Source organism: Diabrotica virgifera, chromosome 2 (genome assembly GCF_917563875.1).
Source record: "Diabrotica virgifera virgifera chromosome 2, PGI_DIABVI_V3a".
Lineage (NCBI taxonomy): Eukaryota > Metazoa > Arthropoda > Insecta > Coleoptera > Chrysomelidae > Diabrotica > Diabrotica virgifera.
In genome coordinates this window covers 281,749,257-281,768,915 of record NC_065444.1, presented here as the reverse complement: position 1 = coordinate 281,768,915, position 19,659 = coordinate 281,749,257, and the positions used below count along the sequence as shown (strand labels likewise).

Genomic DNA, 19,659 nt, shown 5'->3' with positions numbered 1-19,659 from the left:
TGGGTCCTCTACTTTTCCTTATCTTTATTAATGACATCACTAGCTTAAAAATCGAGGGAAAAGTTTTTCTTTTTGCTGATGATACCAGTATCACACTTGGAGCAACTCTTCATGCTACTATAACTTCTGATCTACTCACAATAAAATCCTGGTCCGATTCAAATTTACTCTCTTATAACGTAGATAAAACAGTAGCATTATCCTATTAAGGATCTCTTCAACCCTTACCTCTTCATAACAGCCATATCAGTATCGTTGATTCTGTAAAGTTTTTTGGTATTTTTTTAGATAGCAACCTTAAATGGTCCCTTCATATTGATGTGTTAAGCAAGAAACTATCCTCAGCTTGCTTTGCAATAAGATTTGTTTCGAAGGAAATGAATTTAGCCTCTTCCAAAATAACATATTTTTCTTTGTTCGAGTCCCATCTTCGATATGGACTCCCTTTTTGGGGTTCTGGTACGGCTGCCCAATCCGATGTTATTTTTAAATTACAAAAAAAGAGCAATAAGATATCTGTTTGGCTTCAGAAGAACAACACATTGCAGAAGCTACTTCAAAGATCACAGGATTCTAACACTACCTTCTTTATATATTTTAGAAACTGTTTGCTTAATTCGTAAACATCTAAATGTCTTTCCAGCAAGACCTAGATATGACTATTTCACCAGAAATTCTACCCTTGACATCTATTTACCGATCCCGTCTAGTGAGTTAGTAAAGAAATCTATATTATATTCTGCAAAAAAACTTTACAACCATCTCCCTCTACAACTTAAATGTGCAACATCTTTCCCCAAGTTCCGTAAAATGACTAAAGCCTATTTATCTGAAAGACCATATTATTCAATAGCAGAGTTTCTTAACCAATAACTAATGTCCACTTTACATCAACAATAAATTGAACAAGAAATTGACAAAGTTATTCAAGGCCAAATTTAACGTGTAAAAAATGTATGGTTTGTAAAAGAAAATGAAGGAATTTGATGAAATAGAACAATTGGATATGTTTTATTTTGTCAAATTTCTTTATTTTCTTTTTATTCACGGCAAAATTGGGTGTTTTGTATAAGTCAAATTTGACCTTGAATAACTTTGTCAATTTCTTGTTCAATTTATTGTTGATGTAAAGTGCACTTAAGAAAGTACAGAATTCTTATTTTTAAGTAGAATCTTAATCTATATTTGAGTGTCATATGCAGCAGCTTAACTTAACTTATTAAATTTCTTCAGGTAGATTATGCAATTTGCAATTTTTTTTAATTTTGCAATAGATTGTTACTGTTTTTTGTTTCACTTCATTATATTTTATTTATATTGACGATTTATATCATTTTAGTAAATTGTATTTGTTATTTGTTATTGTTATTATTTATGATTCTTGTAAGCTTTGTCTATAAAATTGTTAAATTTTTCATGACAATAAAGCATATTTTTATTTTATTCTATATAACATCGTAGTAACCTAATTTTTAGGGGTATCGACAAATTATGGCATTTTAATAACTTAGCCGTTTTTGAGATGCAGATCTTGCTTTCTCTATCCTACATTTGATTTCTATCTGGAATGGTCCCAATTTTCATTGACAATAAAACAAATATTATTACTTTTTAAAAACACAAAAAACGTTCAAAATAGAAAAAGAAGAAGATGGATAAAAGTCAATTACATTTACTACAATTACTATCGCGACCTCTGATTGTGAATCTGTGAATACAAGTTACAAAAGAGTCTGGTCAATGAGCTATGCCAAGGCCATAAAAAACACACATTTATTATCCTATATAATACGCATTGGGTTTAATTGTAATTTACTATTCGTATTGTGTCCATTGTCATCATATTGTCATGTTAAATCATTCGTTATTTTTATTAATTCCGCAAGGAAAAATAATTTTATGTAGTGGGCTGTATACCATTAAACACAAAAAATTGATTAAAATTCTTAATTAAAGGTATACTTATATTAAAAAAGACCATTTCGGACTACATTACAGAATGTTTTCGGAATGGTAATACTGCCATCAGTGCTCCTTACAGGTATACATACTTGAGCCACTGGCAGAAGATACTTATAGAAAAAATAATTCATCACTCGTCTCGAAGACGACCAACAAAAATAGTAGAAATAAACAAATGATTTATTCAACAAAAATGTAGGAAGACGAATACCAAATTAGGATGGCCATCTTACTACCATTTAGAGCAGCGGTTCTCAATCTGTGGTACATGTACCACTGGTGGTACATTTCATTATTTGAGGTGGTACACAGAACTCAGAACAGCCAAAATATCAGCACCACTATTGGCACAATTATAGGTAATTAGATCACCTAATTTTAGTTAGGTGGTACCAAAAATAATAAAAAGTACTCAAAAATATCGAGAACCGCTGATTTAGAGCATAATAAGCAATAATAAATTACAATTCGAAGGACCATCCACTAGTAATGTTGATTATAGTTACTTTCGAGTATTCGTTACAAATCGTTACTTTTGTATAAAGTAATCATTTACAGTATTCGTTACTTTGAATACTATGATTACTTTTGTATTTGAGTACCGGTAATCATATCGAAAATCGTATTTCTCAGTAGGTAGGTATTTTGTATAAAGTAATCATTTACAGTATTCGTTACTTTGATTACTATGATTACTTTCGTATTTGAGTACCTACCGGTAATAATATCGAGAATCGTATTTCTCAGTAGGTAGGTATTTTGCATAGGTATTCCGATATAATAACGACCTTCACGAAGTACGAAGTAATCTGAGTAATCAAAGTAATCAAAGTAGATACAATAGTCGTTACTCGCTCTGATACGATTGGTACGAAGTAACGGAGTAATCAGAGTAATCAAAGTAACGATTTGCCTCTCTTTATAGTAATCGTTACTTTCGGTATTCGTAAGTAACGAGTACTTTGTAACGAATAGTTACTTTTTCAACATCACCACCACCCACTAACGTGGAAAATAAGAACACAAGCATTAACAAATAAATATGTAGTTTAATGACTAACTATGTTATTATAACTAATTAAGATATGGTCAAAGTTTTAGCGTAAAGTTCTTATATTTAAACCGTCAATTTAATGTCCAATTTACATTAGTCCATGACACACCACACAAGAGCACTGTTATAGTTTAAATGCCACTAATTTGCATATGAACCACGGCTGTTTTCTTTAGTATTAATAAACTTGATTAATAATAAACGTTTGACAAACATATAGCTTTTAAACTATAAGATATGTAGACACACAATAATTATACTAAATACGCGAGAGTTGAAAACTCTGAAACAATAAATGCGTTGACAAGAGACTGATGGAATACTAACAAAATACTTTTTCACTACAAATAAGCAAAAGTTTCTGTCCAGAACTCTATACTAAAGCGGTGTCCAACTTCTCTGGACTACAAATTGATTCTGTCTTACTATAAATAAGTGAGAGATGAAGACTCTAAACCAGAAGCGTCCAGGTACGCTGGTTTACAAGTGGATACTGTCTCCTTAACAGTATAACTGCAATGCCTAGCCTAGCCCAAGGGTTTAGTGGGGGACAACTTTGAAATTTCTACAGAAATCCAACATCTAGCGATCCATAGCCTTCTTAGTTACTCGAATCTTGTTCACTGTCTTTTTTTGTGAGTATTTCTGCTCCACAAGTGAGTACAGGTAACATACACTGATCAAAAATTTTAACTTTTAGGCACATGGAGGGAATTGAAAAAGAACTAGAGGAAAGAGAAATCCCTCCAGGTCTATGGTTAAACAGAGAAGAATGGCGGTTAGGAGTCGGAAGGCGTCGGAGAACGCTGTAAACCGATAGTAGTAGTAGTAGGTTCGATTTAAATACATAGTTCAATTTACCAAACGTTGCTCAGGCTAATCCTATACGACGTGGGAGCTCACATGTCGGATTATATCTGCCCAACCAAATTTCATGTCCCAAGTACTTATAAGATGCTGTCTGCGCAATATCCCTTCCATTAACAACAATATTACGATTTAGCACCAGATTAGTCTTGCTCAGTTAATCTTTAGTACTACCTCTAAAGAAACGTGATATAATTTATTATTGCATCGTCCATACGATCGGATAAGATTGATGTCATCTGCGAATATCAAATGATTCAACTTCTCTCCATTTAGGTTTATACCATATTCGTTCAGATTCGCCTCCTTACAACTGTGTTCTAAAATCGTCGTGGCTAGCTTGGGTGAGATGGTCTCCTTGTCGTACTCCTAGCTGTATACAGTTTTCTTAGTGAGATGGTCTTGCGCTCTAGCTGTTGCATTTTGGTAGATATGTGTGATTATATTTGTATCTTCTTCTTTTAGTGCTTATTCGTTTCGAATATTGGTGATCATTCTGGCTATAATTATTTTATTAACTGATGCTTTAAATAGATAAGTTGTTGTTTTCTCAGGTTCTTTAACCATGATATTCTTCTTCTCCCAATTCCTCGCTTTCCGAATACTTTACCTTGAAGGATTACCTTCAGTAATCTGTATTTAGTTCCGTTTCTCATTATGTGTCCGAGATATTCTAACTTTCTCCTAATGGTATACATCACTTCTCTTTCTTTGCCCACTCCTCGTAATACGGTCTCGTTGGTTATCTTGTCCGTCCATGATATCCTCAGGATTCGCCTGTATAGCCAAATCTCGAAGGCTTCAAGTTTTTTCTCCATTGCTTCAGTGAGTGTCCAGGATTCAGCTCCGTAATACACTATTGAGAAGATATAACATCGTAGGAGCCTTATTTTTATCTCCAGATAAGTTTGTGGCTTTTAGAGAGTTTGGCCATGTTATTGAATAGCCTTCTCTATTCTACATTTTATTTCTTGTGAGTGATCCTATTGTTCGTTTACTATTGTTCCAAGATAGTTATACTGTTTTATTCGGTTCACTGGTGTATTAGGGTTTGCTCACTTCGGAGAGCAATGTATTGTATCCTCGCTCCATATCCTGTATTGTATTCTCGCATTTAAAATAATGTATTTATTTTAAATGCGGGAATTCACGAATAGAACGAATATAAATACCAGGGAGCAAGGGTCGGAGCGAGGATACAATCCATTGCTCTCCATAGTGAGCAAATCAACCGAACTGTTTAGAGCAGCAGCATCTAAGATCAGAATAGCCATGATGATTACCAACCTCCAGCTCCGTCGCGGAGATGGTTACGTGAAGAAGAAGAGTGAGCACAACTTTATTGATAAGTCGTTGGGCGTCTCTAATTTTATTTTTGCTGATGATCATAAATTTAGTTTTTGATATATTTACTTGAAGTCCAAATTTTTCACTTACTTCATTTATTTTGTTTATTAGTTGCTGTAAACTGTTTAAACTGTTTAAACTGTCTTCAAAAATAACGGTGTCGTCTGCATAGCATGTTTGTGTAGCGATGGTCTATTCAGCATTCTGCCAATGCTGTCAAAGAATAGATGTTACAACAACCTTATAACATCTAAAGTGGTTTCACCCATATTTTGGTGGCTCAAGCATATTATATACCTGTAAGCAGCATTGATGATGGAATTTTCATTTCGAAAACGTTCTGTAATATAGCCCGAAAGGTGTCTTTTATAATAGAATTAAATTAATTTATTAATTATTTTTATTTGTTTAGATTATTCACCGGGACCTGGCAGCCCGCAACATTCTCATCACCGAGGACCACATCTGCAAAGTGGCCGATTTCGGATTCGCCAGAGACATCATCGCTAACCACATTTACGAACGCAAGAGCGAGGGAAGACTCCCTATAAGGTGGATGGCTCCGGAGTCGCTCTACGATAATATATTCACGGTGAAGTCCGATGTGTGGAGTTTCGGAGTTCTCGTCTGGGAAGTCGTTACACTTGGCAGTACGCCATATCCGGGCATGTCCGCCGTGGACGTCATGAAGAAAGTAAGTATTTGCTTTGGTTAAGAGTGTCGTTAATAATGTAAAGGATAGCTATAAATTTAATTTATACGGGAGTTATATGTTGATATAATGTTACGAAATCGTTATTTATGCCCTAGTGCAAAGTGATTACTCTGTGCGTTTATTAAATTTACTATTGCTTAGGAACATTTATTATATTTTTACTTTTCAACCAATTCTGTAGAGGGTGTCGGCGGATTTTTACCAAATTTTCATATATTAATCTACTTTAAAAAGGTAGCTTACAACTACTTTTTTAGCCCTGTACGTAAACCTGGGCTCGAAATATGCTTCTCGAAAGTGACAAAAATGGCACTTTTTACCCTATATTTGAAGAGCTATATCTCCATGCCCACTGGATCGATTTTGGCGCACAAGATCTCATTGGCGTTGTTGTAATGCCAACTTTTTGATGAAATACTTTGCAACACCGAGAAAACTACGTAAATTTCATAGGTTAGGAAGAACGAAAAGAAGATTTACAAAATATTATGATTTGCAACTACTTGACAAAATTTACTTAAACGAGGAAAAAAAGTAAAAACCATTAGATAATAGGGTTTTTAATTTTAAATATCTTTCAAACGTGAGCATTGGCAATTAAAAATCCATTTAGTCCTGTCGCCAGGGGGCTACAACGGCCTCCTTTATTCAGATGGACTAACTTAAGTTCTTTTATGTATTTTGACCCGTAAAACACAAATATTTTGAGTAACACTTGATCCGGATGTCGATAAGATTGTTATAAACAAAGAACTTGAGGAATTACATAACAGCGATATTTCGCAAAACAAAACATGTTGTTGTATTTTATGGGTCATTCTAAGCTAAAAATGTTCTCCAAGTTTTTTCGTAAGAATCATAATTTTCGAGATAAACGCGGATGAACTTTCAGAAAAATTGAAAAATTGCAATTTTTGAACCCGAATAACTTTTGATCAAAAAATAAAATAGCAATTCTGCTTACCGCATTTGAAATTCAAGTCAAATTCTATCGGTTTTGATTATTTGCATTGCTAACTAAAAATTAATTTTTTTATTGTTAAACAAAGATATAAACACGTAGTGCTTACGTGATGTTTTCAATGCATTTCTAATTTAAAATCGAACGTGTAGGCACGCCTACAAACAGGTAATTTCTACGGCATTAACACGCATGTATTGGGGACGGGAAACACTATTTGTTTATAGCTTTGTTTGACAATAAAACAAATTATTATTAGCAATGCAAATAATCAAAACCGGTATAATTTGACTTGAATTTTGAAATGCGGTAAGCAGAATTGCTATTTTATTTTTTAATCAAAACTTATTCGGGTTCAAAAATTGCCATTTTTCGATTTTTTGAAAGTTCAACCGCGTTTATCTTGAAAACTATGCATCCTATGAAAAAACTTGTAAGAACATTTTTTGCTTAGAATGGCCCCAAAAATACAAAAACATGTTTTGTTTTCAAAAAATCGCTGTTATGTAATTCCTCAAGTTCTTTGTTTATGATAATCTTATCGACATACCGATCAACTGTTACCCAAAAAATTCGTGTTCTACGGGTCATAATACATAAAAAAACTTGGGTAAGTCCATCTGAATAAAGGAGACCGTTGTATCCCCCTGGCGACAAGACTTATAATCGAAAATACGCCTGTTCAAATAAAGGGAGTTTTTCGAAAATCGCAGTTGTTGTCATTTGTAAACTACTTTTGCTTGAAAATCTCAAATTGCCTAAAAATTTAGGTGAAGGTAGTTCAATGTGTATACAATAATATACACTTACTGGATTTTTTAGCCTGAGCCTTTAACTATTTTTTTATCGCCAAACAATTGACTTTTTGCTTCATGAGTAAGCCAACATATGTCGTTAAGAATTTTTCTCATCTGTTTGTAATGTAGGAAACAGAGGTGGAACCGCGCAAAATAGACACAAGTCCGATTTTATTTTTTTTTCTGATATATCAAGGGGTGCTTATTATGTGACTAACTTTTTCTTAAAAAATTTCACCCCGGAACTCCCCTTTTCATCCCTTTAAAGGGGGTAATTTGTGGTTTTTGTAAAACGTAGCCTTTCCTGTAAATTTCTCAAAAAATTTACTTATTAGTAAAATGAAGAGGACTATATTTCCTACTATTTATTTCCCGACAGCATATTATGTCTATCACCCATCGTTTAGCGGAGTGGCGCCTTAAAGTTGACACATTTTAAAAAAAGATGATTTTAAAAGAAATTATTTTTCCCTTACTGTAATAAAAATTAAGAAGAAACACTGCGGCAATTAATCACAAATAAGTGGCTGATTTTTTGGTATAGGTTTCATTTAAGGGCAATTGCAAATTTTTTAATTACAGGGTGTTACATTTTAAAAAACCCCTTTTTGTACCATTTGAACCGCCTATGCTAGAGTAAAAAAACTTTCAGCTATTATCCATATACTGGTGTTATTTACAAATTTATATATGCACCCCCATATTTTCCTCGGAACCACCCAAAAAAAGGAGAATTAATAAAGAAAATAATCAAAAATTGATTTTGCGCCACCACTGTGGCTTTAGGGTGCAAAGAAAATAAAATATGCATCGGTCATAATGTGTAGCAGACAGTGTGTTCTTTTATTTTTCATAAGTACGTTATCAATAAAATGAATAGGTGACGAAAAAAAAAACAAAAACTGGAGCCCGCCAAAGCATTTCTGAGGTTTGCGGCGCCATTGTGCCGTAACGGTTGCTTATACGAAAAAAATGCATAAGACCTTATTTGCAGAGAAAATAGTGGTCTTTAGTTTTGTATAAGTTTTGTTTTAAAAAATGCATAGGTAATGAGAAAATCGTAAAAACATGCCCTCCAAGGGATAGGGGTAGTTTCTGCAGTTTATTTTTAAGGATAGGGGTAGTTTCCGCAGGGATGTTGCAATACTCATATATATTTATGAAAAACCCTATTGATGGAGCATATGTCCATATGGGCCAAAAAGTAAAAAACAAATTTTTTTCAACCCCCCTTTATTTATTTTTTTGGCTATAGGTGTTTGAATCAATAAATCGCTTTTGGTGTCCATGCATGGGTAATAAAAACGTGCACAAAATGATATATGAAGCATTTTAATAAAGGGCATGTTGTGTGAAGGATTCCAAGAAAATCACTTTCTTTATTAATTCTTCTTTTTTGGGATGGTTCCGGAAAAAAAATGGGGGTGCATTATAGAAATTTGTAAATAACACTAGTATATGGATAATCGCTGAAAGTTTTTTTACTCTAGCATATGCGGTTCAGATGTTATAACAAGGGGTTTTTTAAAATGTAATTAAAAAAATTGCAATTGCCCTTAAATGAAACCTATACCAAAAAATTAGCCACTTATTTGTGATTAATTGCCGCAGGGTTTCTTCTTAATTTTCATAACAGTTTTCTAACAGGAGAAAAATATATTTTTTTAAAAACATCTTTTTTAAAAATTTGTCAATTTTGGAGCGCCACCCACGCTAAACGGTGGGTGATAGACATATGCTGTCGGGAAATAAATAGGAAATATAGTCCTCTTCATTTTACCATTAAGTAAGTTTTTTGCAAAACTTACAGGAGGGGCTACGTTTCGCAAGAACCAAAACTGACCCCCTTTAAAGGGAAGAAAAGGGGGGTTCCACGGCTAAATTTTTTAAGAAAAAGTTAGTCTTATAATAAGCACCCCTTGATATACCAGAAAAAAAACCGGACTTGTGTCCATTTTGCGAGGTGCAACCTCTCTTTCCTACACTATTGATTATTCTGCAATATTAGAACTGAACGAATTATTCAAATAAATAATAAAACTTAAATTTTAAGTCAGCCTTTAGGTGTCGAGAACCAAAGTTATGGAAATTATAATTTTAACTCTAGTCTGTCTTCAATCTTGTCCTCAGTGGTGTCATGTATTGTCCGTCTCTAAAGATCTCTGTCTCTGGTCATTTCTTTTAACTCATGCATAGGTCTTTTGGATATGCCTGTAATTTGATCGAACCATTTTGTTGGGGATCTTCCTCGTGATCTTCGGCCTTCCACCTTTCCTTGTATATCGAGTCTTTTCATGTTTTCTGTGTTTGCTCTCATAACATGTCCAAAGTACAGTAAAAGCTCTTTATTCGCGGGGTATACGTTCCGTAAATATGCCGCGAATAGGGAAACCGTGAATATGGAATGGTAATTTCTATGGGGTTATAGGGGATAAGTTCCTGGGTGACGAAATTAAAAATGCAAATACCTAAAAAAATCAGTTTAATTGAAGTTTGACCATACAGATTGATTAATTACATAATATCATCTTCAGATTTAGACAATGGTTTAAAGAATTTAGGAAACTCTTGCTTGGTAGTTTTTAAAAATTGCTTCAATTCAGACTGATATTCATCAGTCGTATTAGCAATTTGCCTCTTAAAAATAAGACTTCATTCCATAAATGGAACAATTTTCATAAAGAAATCACAAAGCTTTTTAAAATTAAATGTCACGTTTTCCGTGATCGTTGAAGCCTTTTCTTCAATGGGTTGTGAATTTAACATTTCCTTTAAGTCTGGTTCAAGAAACTCCTGGACGTCACTTGATTCTAACTGTTCGAACCCATCTCGTTCTCTACCCCATCCGCAATTTTGGCAATATTATTACGTATTTTTTATGGGAAATAAGTAGTCCTGTCGCCAGGGGGGGGTACAACGGCCTCGTTAATTCAGATGGACTTACTCAAGTTTTTTTTATGTATTTTGACCCGTAGAACACGAATTTTTTGGGTAACAGTTGATCCGGATGTCGATAAGATTGTTATAGACCAAGAACTTGAGGAATCAAATAACAGCGATTTTTGGCAAAACAAAACACTATTTTGTATTTTTTGGGCCATTTTAAGTAAAAAATATTTCTACAAGTTTTTTCGTAGGATGCACAGTTTTCGAGATAAACGCGGTTGAACTTTAAAAAAATCGAAAAATTGCAATTTTTGAACCCGAATAACTTTTGATTAAAAAATAAAATAGCAAGTCTGCTTACCGCATTTAAAAGTTTAAGTCAAATTATATCGGTTTTGATTATTTCCATTGGTAAAAATTTATTTTTTTATTGTTTAACAAAGCTATAAACACGTAGGGTTTCCCGTGCTTTTACATGTGTTTTAACGCATGTAACGTAGAAATAGTCTTGATTGCACTAGTACCTATTCTACCTACTCGTTCGATTTTAAATGAGAAATCATAGAAACATCACTCACGCACTAGTTGTTTGTAGCTTTGTTTAACAATAACACAATAAATTTTTAGCAATGCAAATAATCAAAACCGACATAATTTGACTTGAACTTTCAAAGGCGCTAAGCAGAATTGCTATTTTATTTTTTAATCAAAAGTTATTCGGGTTTAAAAATTGCAGTTTTTCGATTTTTTGAAAGTTCAACCGCGTTTATCTCGAAAACTGTGCATCCTACTAAAAAACTTGTAGAAATATTTTTTGCTTAAAATGACCCAAAAAATACAAAATATTGTTTTGTTTTGCCAAAAATCGCTGTTATTTGATTCCTCAAGTTCTTGGTCTATAACAATCTTATCGACATCCGGATCAACTGTTACCCAAAAAATTCGTGTTCTACGGGTCAAAATACATAAAAAAAACTTGGGTAAGTCCATCTGAATTAACGAGGCCGTTGTACCCCCCCTGGCGACAGGACTAAAGCCACAATTTTACTAAAAAATGAATTTATTAACGTTTCGAAGCCCAAATCGGGTTTCGTTGTCAAAATACAAAATACTATTAAAATAAAACAAACATGTTGTTACTAAGTAAAAAAAATTCTTCTAATAATTTATTTAATCTGACTCATTTATATTGGCAATTCAGACGTATATTATACATTTTAAAGTAGAAGACTTTAAAATGATATCGCCAATTTTTATGAGTTGCGTTCCTGGGACGACTTTACTAAAAGATAGTTCATTCGATTACATGAAATCAATCCCAACTCAAGAATATCCGTCGCAAAAAAAATCATAGCATGTGATCTGTCTTTAAAAAGACAACCAAATGCAACGATGACAGTAAAATTCTCGCGTTAGAGATTCCATAGTAAATCACGAGGGAAAACCAGGAAAAAAACCTCGTGATACTATCCCGACATCGTAAGTATTTGGTCTTACATTTAATCTACCTTCAAAAAACTAATACCAAATTCTGACTTTAATATGTTTAAATTATAAATAATATTAATATTACATAGATATACAATAAGTAATACTAAAATATAAAACTTGTACTAACTCGATATGTTATTGACTTACTAATCGTGGTATTTTCTTTCTATTGACTTCCTCTTTCAGTATGGTAACCACATCCTACTGCATTCTACCGAGGAATTTGCGACACAATTGGTTTCATTTAGCATAATTAGAGCCGCTTCTTTGATTTTTCTCTTTTTACTATCTGATTCTTTCAGGACTATACTTGAATCTCTCCACTGAACTCTATGTTCATTATCCCATGCGTGTTGACATATCTGAGATCTATCAAATTCTCTGTTTTTAATATGAGTGATGTTCACTTATTCTAACGTTTAATGGTCTTGATGTTTCACCTAAATAAAATTGTTCGCATTCACAAGGTATTCTATAAATGCAATTCTTTGTCCTTTCTTGTTCATTGTTAGGTTTACTTTTAGATAGAATAGATCTCAATGTGTTTGTTGTTTTGAATGTTGTTGAAATGTTGAATTTATTTCCTATCGTTTTAAGTTTCTCGGATAGTCCTTTTATATATGGTATTGTTATTTTCCTCGTATTATTTTGAATATATATATCCTTTTGAATAGTCCTTTTATATATATCTAACAATGAACAGGATAGAACAAAGAATTGCATTTATAGAATACCTTGTGAATGCGAACAATTTTATTTAGGTGAAACATCAAGACCATTAAACGTTAGAATAAGTGAACATCAGTCTTATATTAAAAACAGAGAATTTGATAGATCTCAGATATGTCAACACGCATGGGATAATGAACATAGAGTTCAGTGGAGAGATTCAAGTATAGTCCTGAAAGAATCAGATAGTAAAAAGAGAAAAATCAAAGAAGCGGCTCTAATTATGCTAAATGAAACCAATTGTGTCGCAAATTCCTCGGTAGAATGCAGTAGGATGTGGTTACCCATACTGAAAGAGGAAGTCAATAGAAAGAAAATACCACGATTATTAAGTCAATAACATATCGAGTTAGTACAAGTTTTATATTTTAGTATTACTTATTGTATATCTATGTAATATTATTTATAATTTAAACATATTAAAGTCAGAATTTGGTATTAGTTTTTTGAAGGTAGATTAAATGTAAGACCAAATACTTACGATGTCGGGATAGTATCACGAGGTTTTTTCCTGGTTTTCCCTCGTGATTTACTATGGAATCTCTAACGCGAGAATTTTACTGTCATCGTTGCATTTGGTTGTCTTTTTAAAGACAGATCACATGCTATGATTCTTTTGCGACGGATATTCTTGAGTTGGGATTGATTTCATGTAATCGAATGAACTATCTTTTAGTAAAGTCGTCCCAGGAACGCAACTCATAAATATTGGCGATATCATTTTAAAGTCTTCTACTTTAAAATGTATAATATACGTCTGAATTGCCAATATAAATGAGTCAGATTAAATAAATTATTAGAAGAATTTTTTTACTTAGCAACAACATGTTTGTTTTATTTTAATAGTATTTTGTATTTTGACAACGAAACCCTATTTGGGCTTCGAAACGTTAATAAAATCATTTTTTAGTAAAATTGTGGCTTATTTCCCATAAAAAATACGTAATTATAAAAATGCCACAAGGAAATAGCTTCAGAACAACATTCGGCAATATTTGCAGTTAAAGTTTGAACTTACATAGATTCTTCCACATTTCCCGCACTCAGAACACGCCACAGTTTTTCCAGCATGATTTCAATGTGTACGGTTTCAGTTCTTATAATGATTCGTTTATATTTACGATCAAGCCTTTCTATTTTCACTATAAGTGATAAAACGGATTTTTTTTCGGATCAAAACCCATTTTTAATTTTTTTTAGTCAACCTATAAATTAGGAAGATAGCGGAAAAGACGTGCTATTTAATTACAATTTTTGTAACGAATGGAAAAGTAAAATAATAAATACGCAATGCGGCTCTTACCAAAGCATGGAACCTGCGATTCTGGTAGAACTTAATACTCTATGTTTTGAGTAATAGTTTTATTTTACTTAAAAATTTTCATTGTTTACAGTCTCAAAAACACCGACGACGGCGATAGCTTTTGGAAACTTAATCTAGGTGTAGTTGTAATAAGGTGAATTTTATTTTTTTTAGTCGATTTGCTGACTCATTGACAGATGGTACCAAATGCTTTTTATGTCGATAAAATTATAAGATTCTATATGCTATATGCTATATTCTAATTATAATATGCAGGGCCCCCGCTACCATATGTGCAAAGTGTGCAATGCACACGGGCGCCATCCTTTAGGGGCGCCAACACCGAGGGTCAAAAATTGCAAAAATATTTACAAAAAAAATCAAAAGAAAAAATTAATTTTAAAATAAAAGTTGAGAAATTAAATAGTTCAGTTTTACTTTGTTTGGATGATATTATTAATCTTTCTATAGATATAAAATAAAAAATCACGCTAAAAAATAACAAACGTCCATTCCGTAGACAAAAATATAGATAAGAAATACCTAACTCCTAACTATTTTATGCCCTATTTAAGTGTAACAAGATGGTCCAGCAGAATTGATTCAATAAACCCCTTAAACTTTATTCAATTAAGATTTGCTATGGTGTTGAAATGGTGTTATTTCTTCCTATTTTGCTTTATTTGAAGCACCTACCTACCTACCTTCAAAAAAATAAATAAAAAACATTATCTTAAGCCTTAAGGGGCGCCAAAATCCTTTTTTGCACACAGGCGCCAGTAGTTCTTACGGGGGCCCTGATAATATGCTATATTATAAAATTCGATCCGCGAATAGTGAAAATGCGAATAAAGGAAGCGCGAATAAGGAGCTTTTACTGTATTTTAATTGTTGGAGATGGACTTTACTGGAGAGTCGTTGACTAACTTTTAGCTCTCGTAAAATTCAATTATTGGTCGTACTTACGGTCGGTCCAATGAATTCATCTCCAATAGAATATTTCAGTGGCGTCCATTTTTCTTCTTTCTGATTGTCTCAGGGTCCAAGATTCACATCCGTAGGTCAGGATCTATTCGGATGTATCAAATTATATAAATACCCAGCCCCACTTCTAGGAGATGAGGGTAAGAGGTCAGGTTTGGTGTTACTCGTTACTTGGTAGATATTTGAAAAAATACACTAAGCACCAAGATTAACGCACCACCTTAAAAATGGGACATTTTTGATGTCTTATATTTCCCAAACCTGTTGTCCAATTTGAGTGATTTTTTAGTATAATATAGCTTTGTTCTTTAAGAATATCCGTAATAATATTACTGCTAAAGCAGTAAGTGTCATTGTATACCGGTTGTAACAATGATAGTGTGTTTTTTCCTCAAAGTTTGGAATACCCTGTGGAATATTCTAGCGTATATAAAATATTGAAATTAAAACTCAACTGTAGCCTTACGCTTTCTTAACATTTTTCTTTTTGATTCATTCGCTTATGTTGGATAATAAAAAAGTTAGGTACTTTAACAACTAGCCATGTTATTCATCAATACAGGGTGTTTCTAAATAAGTGCTACAAACTTTAAGGGGTAATTCTGCATGAAAAAATAATGACCATTTGCTTTATAAACATATTTGTCCGCAAATGCTTCGTTTCCGAGATACGGGATGTTGAATTTTTTCTTACAAACTGACGATTTATTTATTGCTCTAAAACTGGTTGAGATATGCATATGAAATTTGGTAGGTTTTAAGAGGTAGTTATTGCGCATTTTTTAACATACAATTAAGAATTTGATATTTACCATTGGCGTGTATATGGGTATAAATATTTTAGATACATTCCGTATGCACGCCAATGGTGAATATAAAATTCTTAATTGTATGCCAAAAATCCGCAATAACTGCTTCTTAAAAACTACCAAATTTCATTTGCATATCTCAATCGGTTTTAGAGCAATAAATAAATCGTCAGTTTGTAAGAAAAAATTCAGCATCCCGTATCTCGGATACAAAGAATTTGCGGAGATATGCTTATAAAGCAAACGGTCAATATTATTTTTTCATGCAGAATTACCCCTTAAAGTTTGTCGCACTTATTTAGAAGCACCCTGTATTGATAAATAACATTGCTAGCTGTTACAAGTACCTAACTTTTTTTATTTCAGATAGGAGAATGAATCAAAAAGCAAAATATTAAGAAAGCCTAATGCTACAGTTAAGTTTTAATTTAAATATTTTATATACGCTAGAATATTCCACAGGGTGTTCCGAACTTTGAGAAAAAAACACACTATCATTGTTACACCCGGTATACAATGACACTTACCTGTTTAGCAATAATATTACTACGTTGATATTTTTGAAGAATAAAGCTATATTATACTAAAAAAATCACTCAAATCGGACAACAGGTTTAGGAAATATGAGTCATCAAAAATGTCCCATTTTTAAGGTGGTGCGTTAATTTTGATGTTTAGTGTATTAAATAAGTGTTTTTCAGTTTTTTTATTCGACCAACATTACTTATCTTGAAAATGCCTTCTATGCTTCTATTCTATACGTATTTTCCTAACAAGTGCAGAAAGTCATACTTTTCCCGCACGCGACTGCAGTTTGCCGAACAACGCGAAGCGGGAGTTCGGCAAGCAGTCGAGTGCGGAAAAGAGACTTTCTGCAAGCGTTAGGAACAATATTTTTTCTACGAGTCTTTAAAAAATGACCAAATCTTAATCAATTAATTTAATTATCATGAAAATACATACACAAATTAATTCTTTGACAAGGTTGTCAAAACCAAAGTTTCAGCATAATGGGTTAGTATGACGACGATCTTGATTTCCATGACGACGATCCAAAACCACTGTTATTGTCTACTGATTTGACTTTTGGAATATTATGTCAAAATTATTTTATTTCATCGAATTCTCGCGTTAATTTCATTAAAACATGAACACAGTAAGATATACTTGAAATAAATTAGTAAATAATATCTAAATATTAGTTTATTGCATGTATTATAATTACTTTAAGGCCATTTTAACATATCTAAATTAACACGCGCGCGGAAAAGTAAAACGCGTGCGAAAAAGTAAAACGCGTACGGAAAAGTAAAACTTTCTAAACTAAAATGCGTGCGCGAAAGTAGACATTTTTGCACGCTCGTAGAAAAAAGTAATAATCGTAGAATTTTTACTTCATGTGAAGTTTTTATGTCAAGCGGCATTTTTATTTTAGTATTCGCTTTTATTACTACTTTTAATTTGATACACGGTTTTATATACTACCAACACCGACTTCAAACAGGCGTCGTTATCTTTTTCCCAAAGTCACTAAAGGGTCGTTTATAAGCGGCCTTTACTATTCAATGGCAAATTGCTGTTTTTAGGTACATGTACGAGAAGATAAAATTTTATTCAGAAAAATCCTACCGTTAAAAGTAATTATTAGTTTGATTAAATTTTGTTTAACAGTTATTTCAAATTAATTTCATAATCACTATATTTCACAATTTAACATAGTTTAGAGTGTAGTAGAAACTCAGAACAATTTTGCATTTGGTAAAGTATATTTTGCTCCCATTGGAATATTTCAGCAAGTTTAAAATGTTTGTAGTGGCTATACGTACTACCGCAATCTAAAAAATTAAATAGAGGAACCCAATTTAATACTATTTAATATTATTTTCTTGTATATTCTTTATATTACAAGTCAAAGGTATACTTCAAAGGGCCGTAGATAGCGCTTAGTCCAGAAAGCCACTGCGCATCCGCTAGGAAAAATTTCTGATTCGGATTTTTTGCACAATCTTACTTAAAAAGGATTCCTTTTAACAAATTTGCATGTTGCCAGGACCAAAAGGTGGTCAAAAATTTTTTGTTTTTTTTTGTTTTTTTCCTAAAATTATTTTTTGCATGGAAAAAAGTTTTTTTAGGTTTTTTGGATCATTCCAAACAGAAAGGTATTTAGTGACTTTTCTCTAAAAATGATAGTATTTGACATATAAGCGATTAAAAATTGAAAAATTGCGAAATCGGCCATTTTTAACCCTCAAAAACTATGTGAAAAACTGAAAATTTGAATGTTGCCAGGGTAGGAAGATATTCTTTAAACATCGATTCATAAAATCCCGAAGAGTTTTTTGCAATACAATATTCAAAACTCCTTTGTCTTTTAATTGCTAATCAAACGTGCGCGACACTATTTTCCACCGACAGTATGGTGCAGATGAAAGGAATAAATTCGTTATTTCGTAAACTGGCGGCTTTAAGGAAAAATACCGAAACAGGTCGATTTTTATTTTTAAGTTATGATATTGTGGCATATATTGTATACTAGTGACGTTATCCGTCTGGGCGTGATGACGTAATCGATAATTTTTTTAAATGAGAGTAGGGGTCGTGTGATAGTTCATTTGAAAGGTTCTTCAATTCTCTATTTAGTAATGTAAACATTTATATAATTATTTATACAGGGTGTCCTTCTACTTCTTTTTTTGTCAAATAATTTAATTTAATAAAAATTTTTTGGACACCCTGTATAAATAATTATATAAATGTTTATATTACTGAATAGAGAATTGAAGAACCTTTCAAATGAGCTAGCACACAACCCCTATTCTCATTTAAAAAAATCATCGATTACGTCATCACGTCCAGATGGATGACGTCACTAGTATACCATATATGCCACAATATCATAACTTAAAAATAAAAATTGACCTGTTTCGGGACTTTTCCTTAAAGTCGCCGATTTACGAAATAACGAATTTATTCCTTTCATTAGCACCATACTGTCGGTGTAAAATAGTGTCGCGCACGCTTGATTAGCAATTAAAAAACAAAGGAGTTTTGAATATTGTATCGTAAAAAACTCTTCGGGATTTCATCAATAGATGTTTAAAGAATAGCTACCTACCTTGGCAACATTCAAATTTTCAGTTTTTCACATAGTTTTTGAGGGTTAAAAATGGCCGATTTCGCAATTTTTCAATTTTTAATCGCTTATATGTCAAAAACTATCATTTTTAGAGAAAAGTCACTAAATACCTTTTCTGTTCGGAATGATCCAAAAAATCTAAAAAAACTTTTTTCCATGTAAAAAGAATAATTTTAGGAAAAAAACAAAAAAAAAAACGTTTAAAAAATTTTTGACCACGTTTTGGTCCTCGCAACATGCAAATTTGTTAAAAGGAGTCCTTTTTGAGCAAGATTGTGCAAAAAATCCGAATCAGAATATTTTTCCTAGCGGATGCGCAGTGGCTTTCTGGACTAGCTTGACTTTTCACGAATATATCTATATAAATGGGCAGCCTGTAGCTCAGACAGGCTCCCCCATGGAAAGAAGATAATAATAACAGAGAAATAAGCATACTAAGCCAATTATATGAAAGAGTATTAAATGACCTTATTTATGAAGAATATAATCCATATAAATCTGAGGAGCAAAATAATAGTCTCAGGAACAATTCAATAATAGGGACTTATTCCGAAGAGTCCTCCTTCTTTTTCTTCTTGCAGTACCGTCTCCTATCGGAGGTTGGCTACCATCACAGCA

The 19,659-nt window shown here is 32.7% G+C and overlaps 1 protein-coding gene across 1 annotated transcript in view; it reads left to right on the top strand.

The window, feature by feature from the left end:
* Positions 1 to 19,659, top strand: part of LOC126879894 (tyrosine kinase receptor Cad96Ca) — a 153,815-nt gene that overhangs the window by 109,901 nt on the left and 24,255 nt on the right. Inside the window, exon 7 of the mRNA XM_050643238.1 lies at positions 5,643 to 5,924. Within this exon, the coding sequence (XP_050499195.1) occupies positions 5,643 to 5,924 (282 nt within the window). The remainder of the gene's footprint in view (positions 1 to 5,642; positions 5,925 to 19,659) is intronic.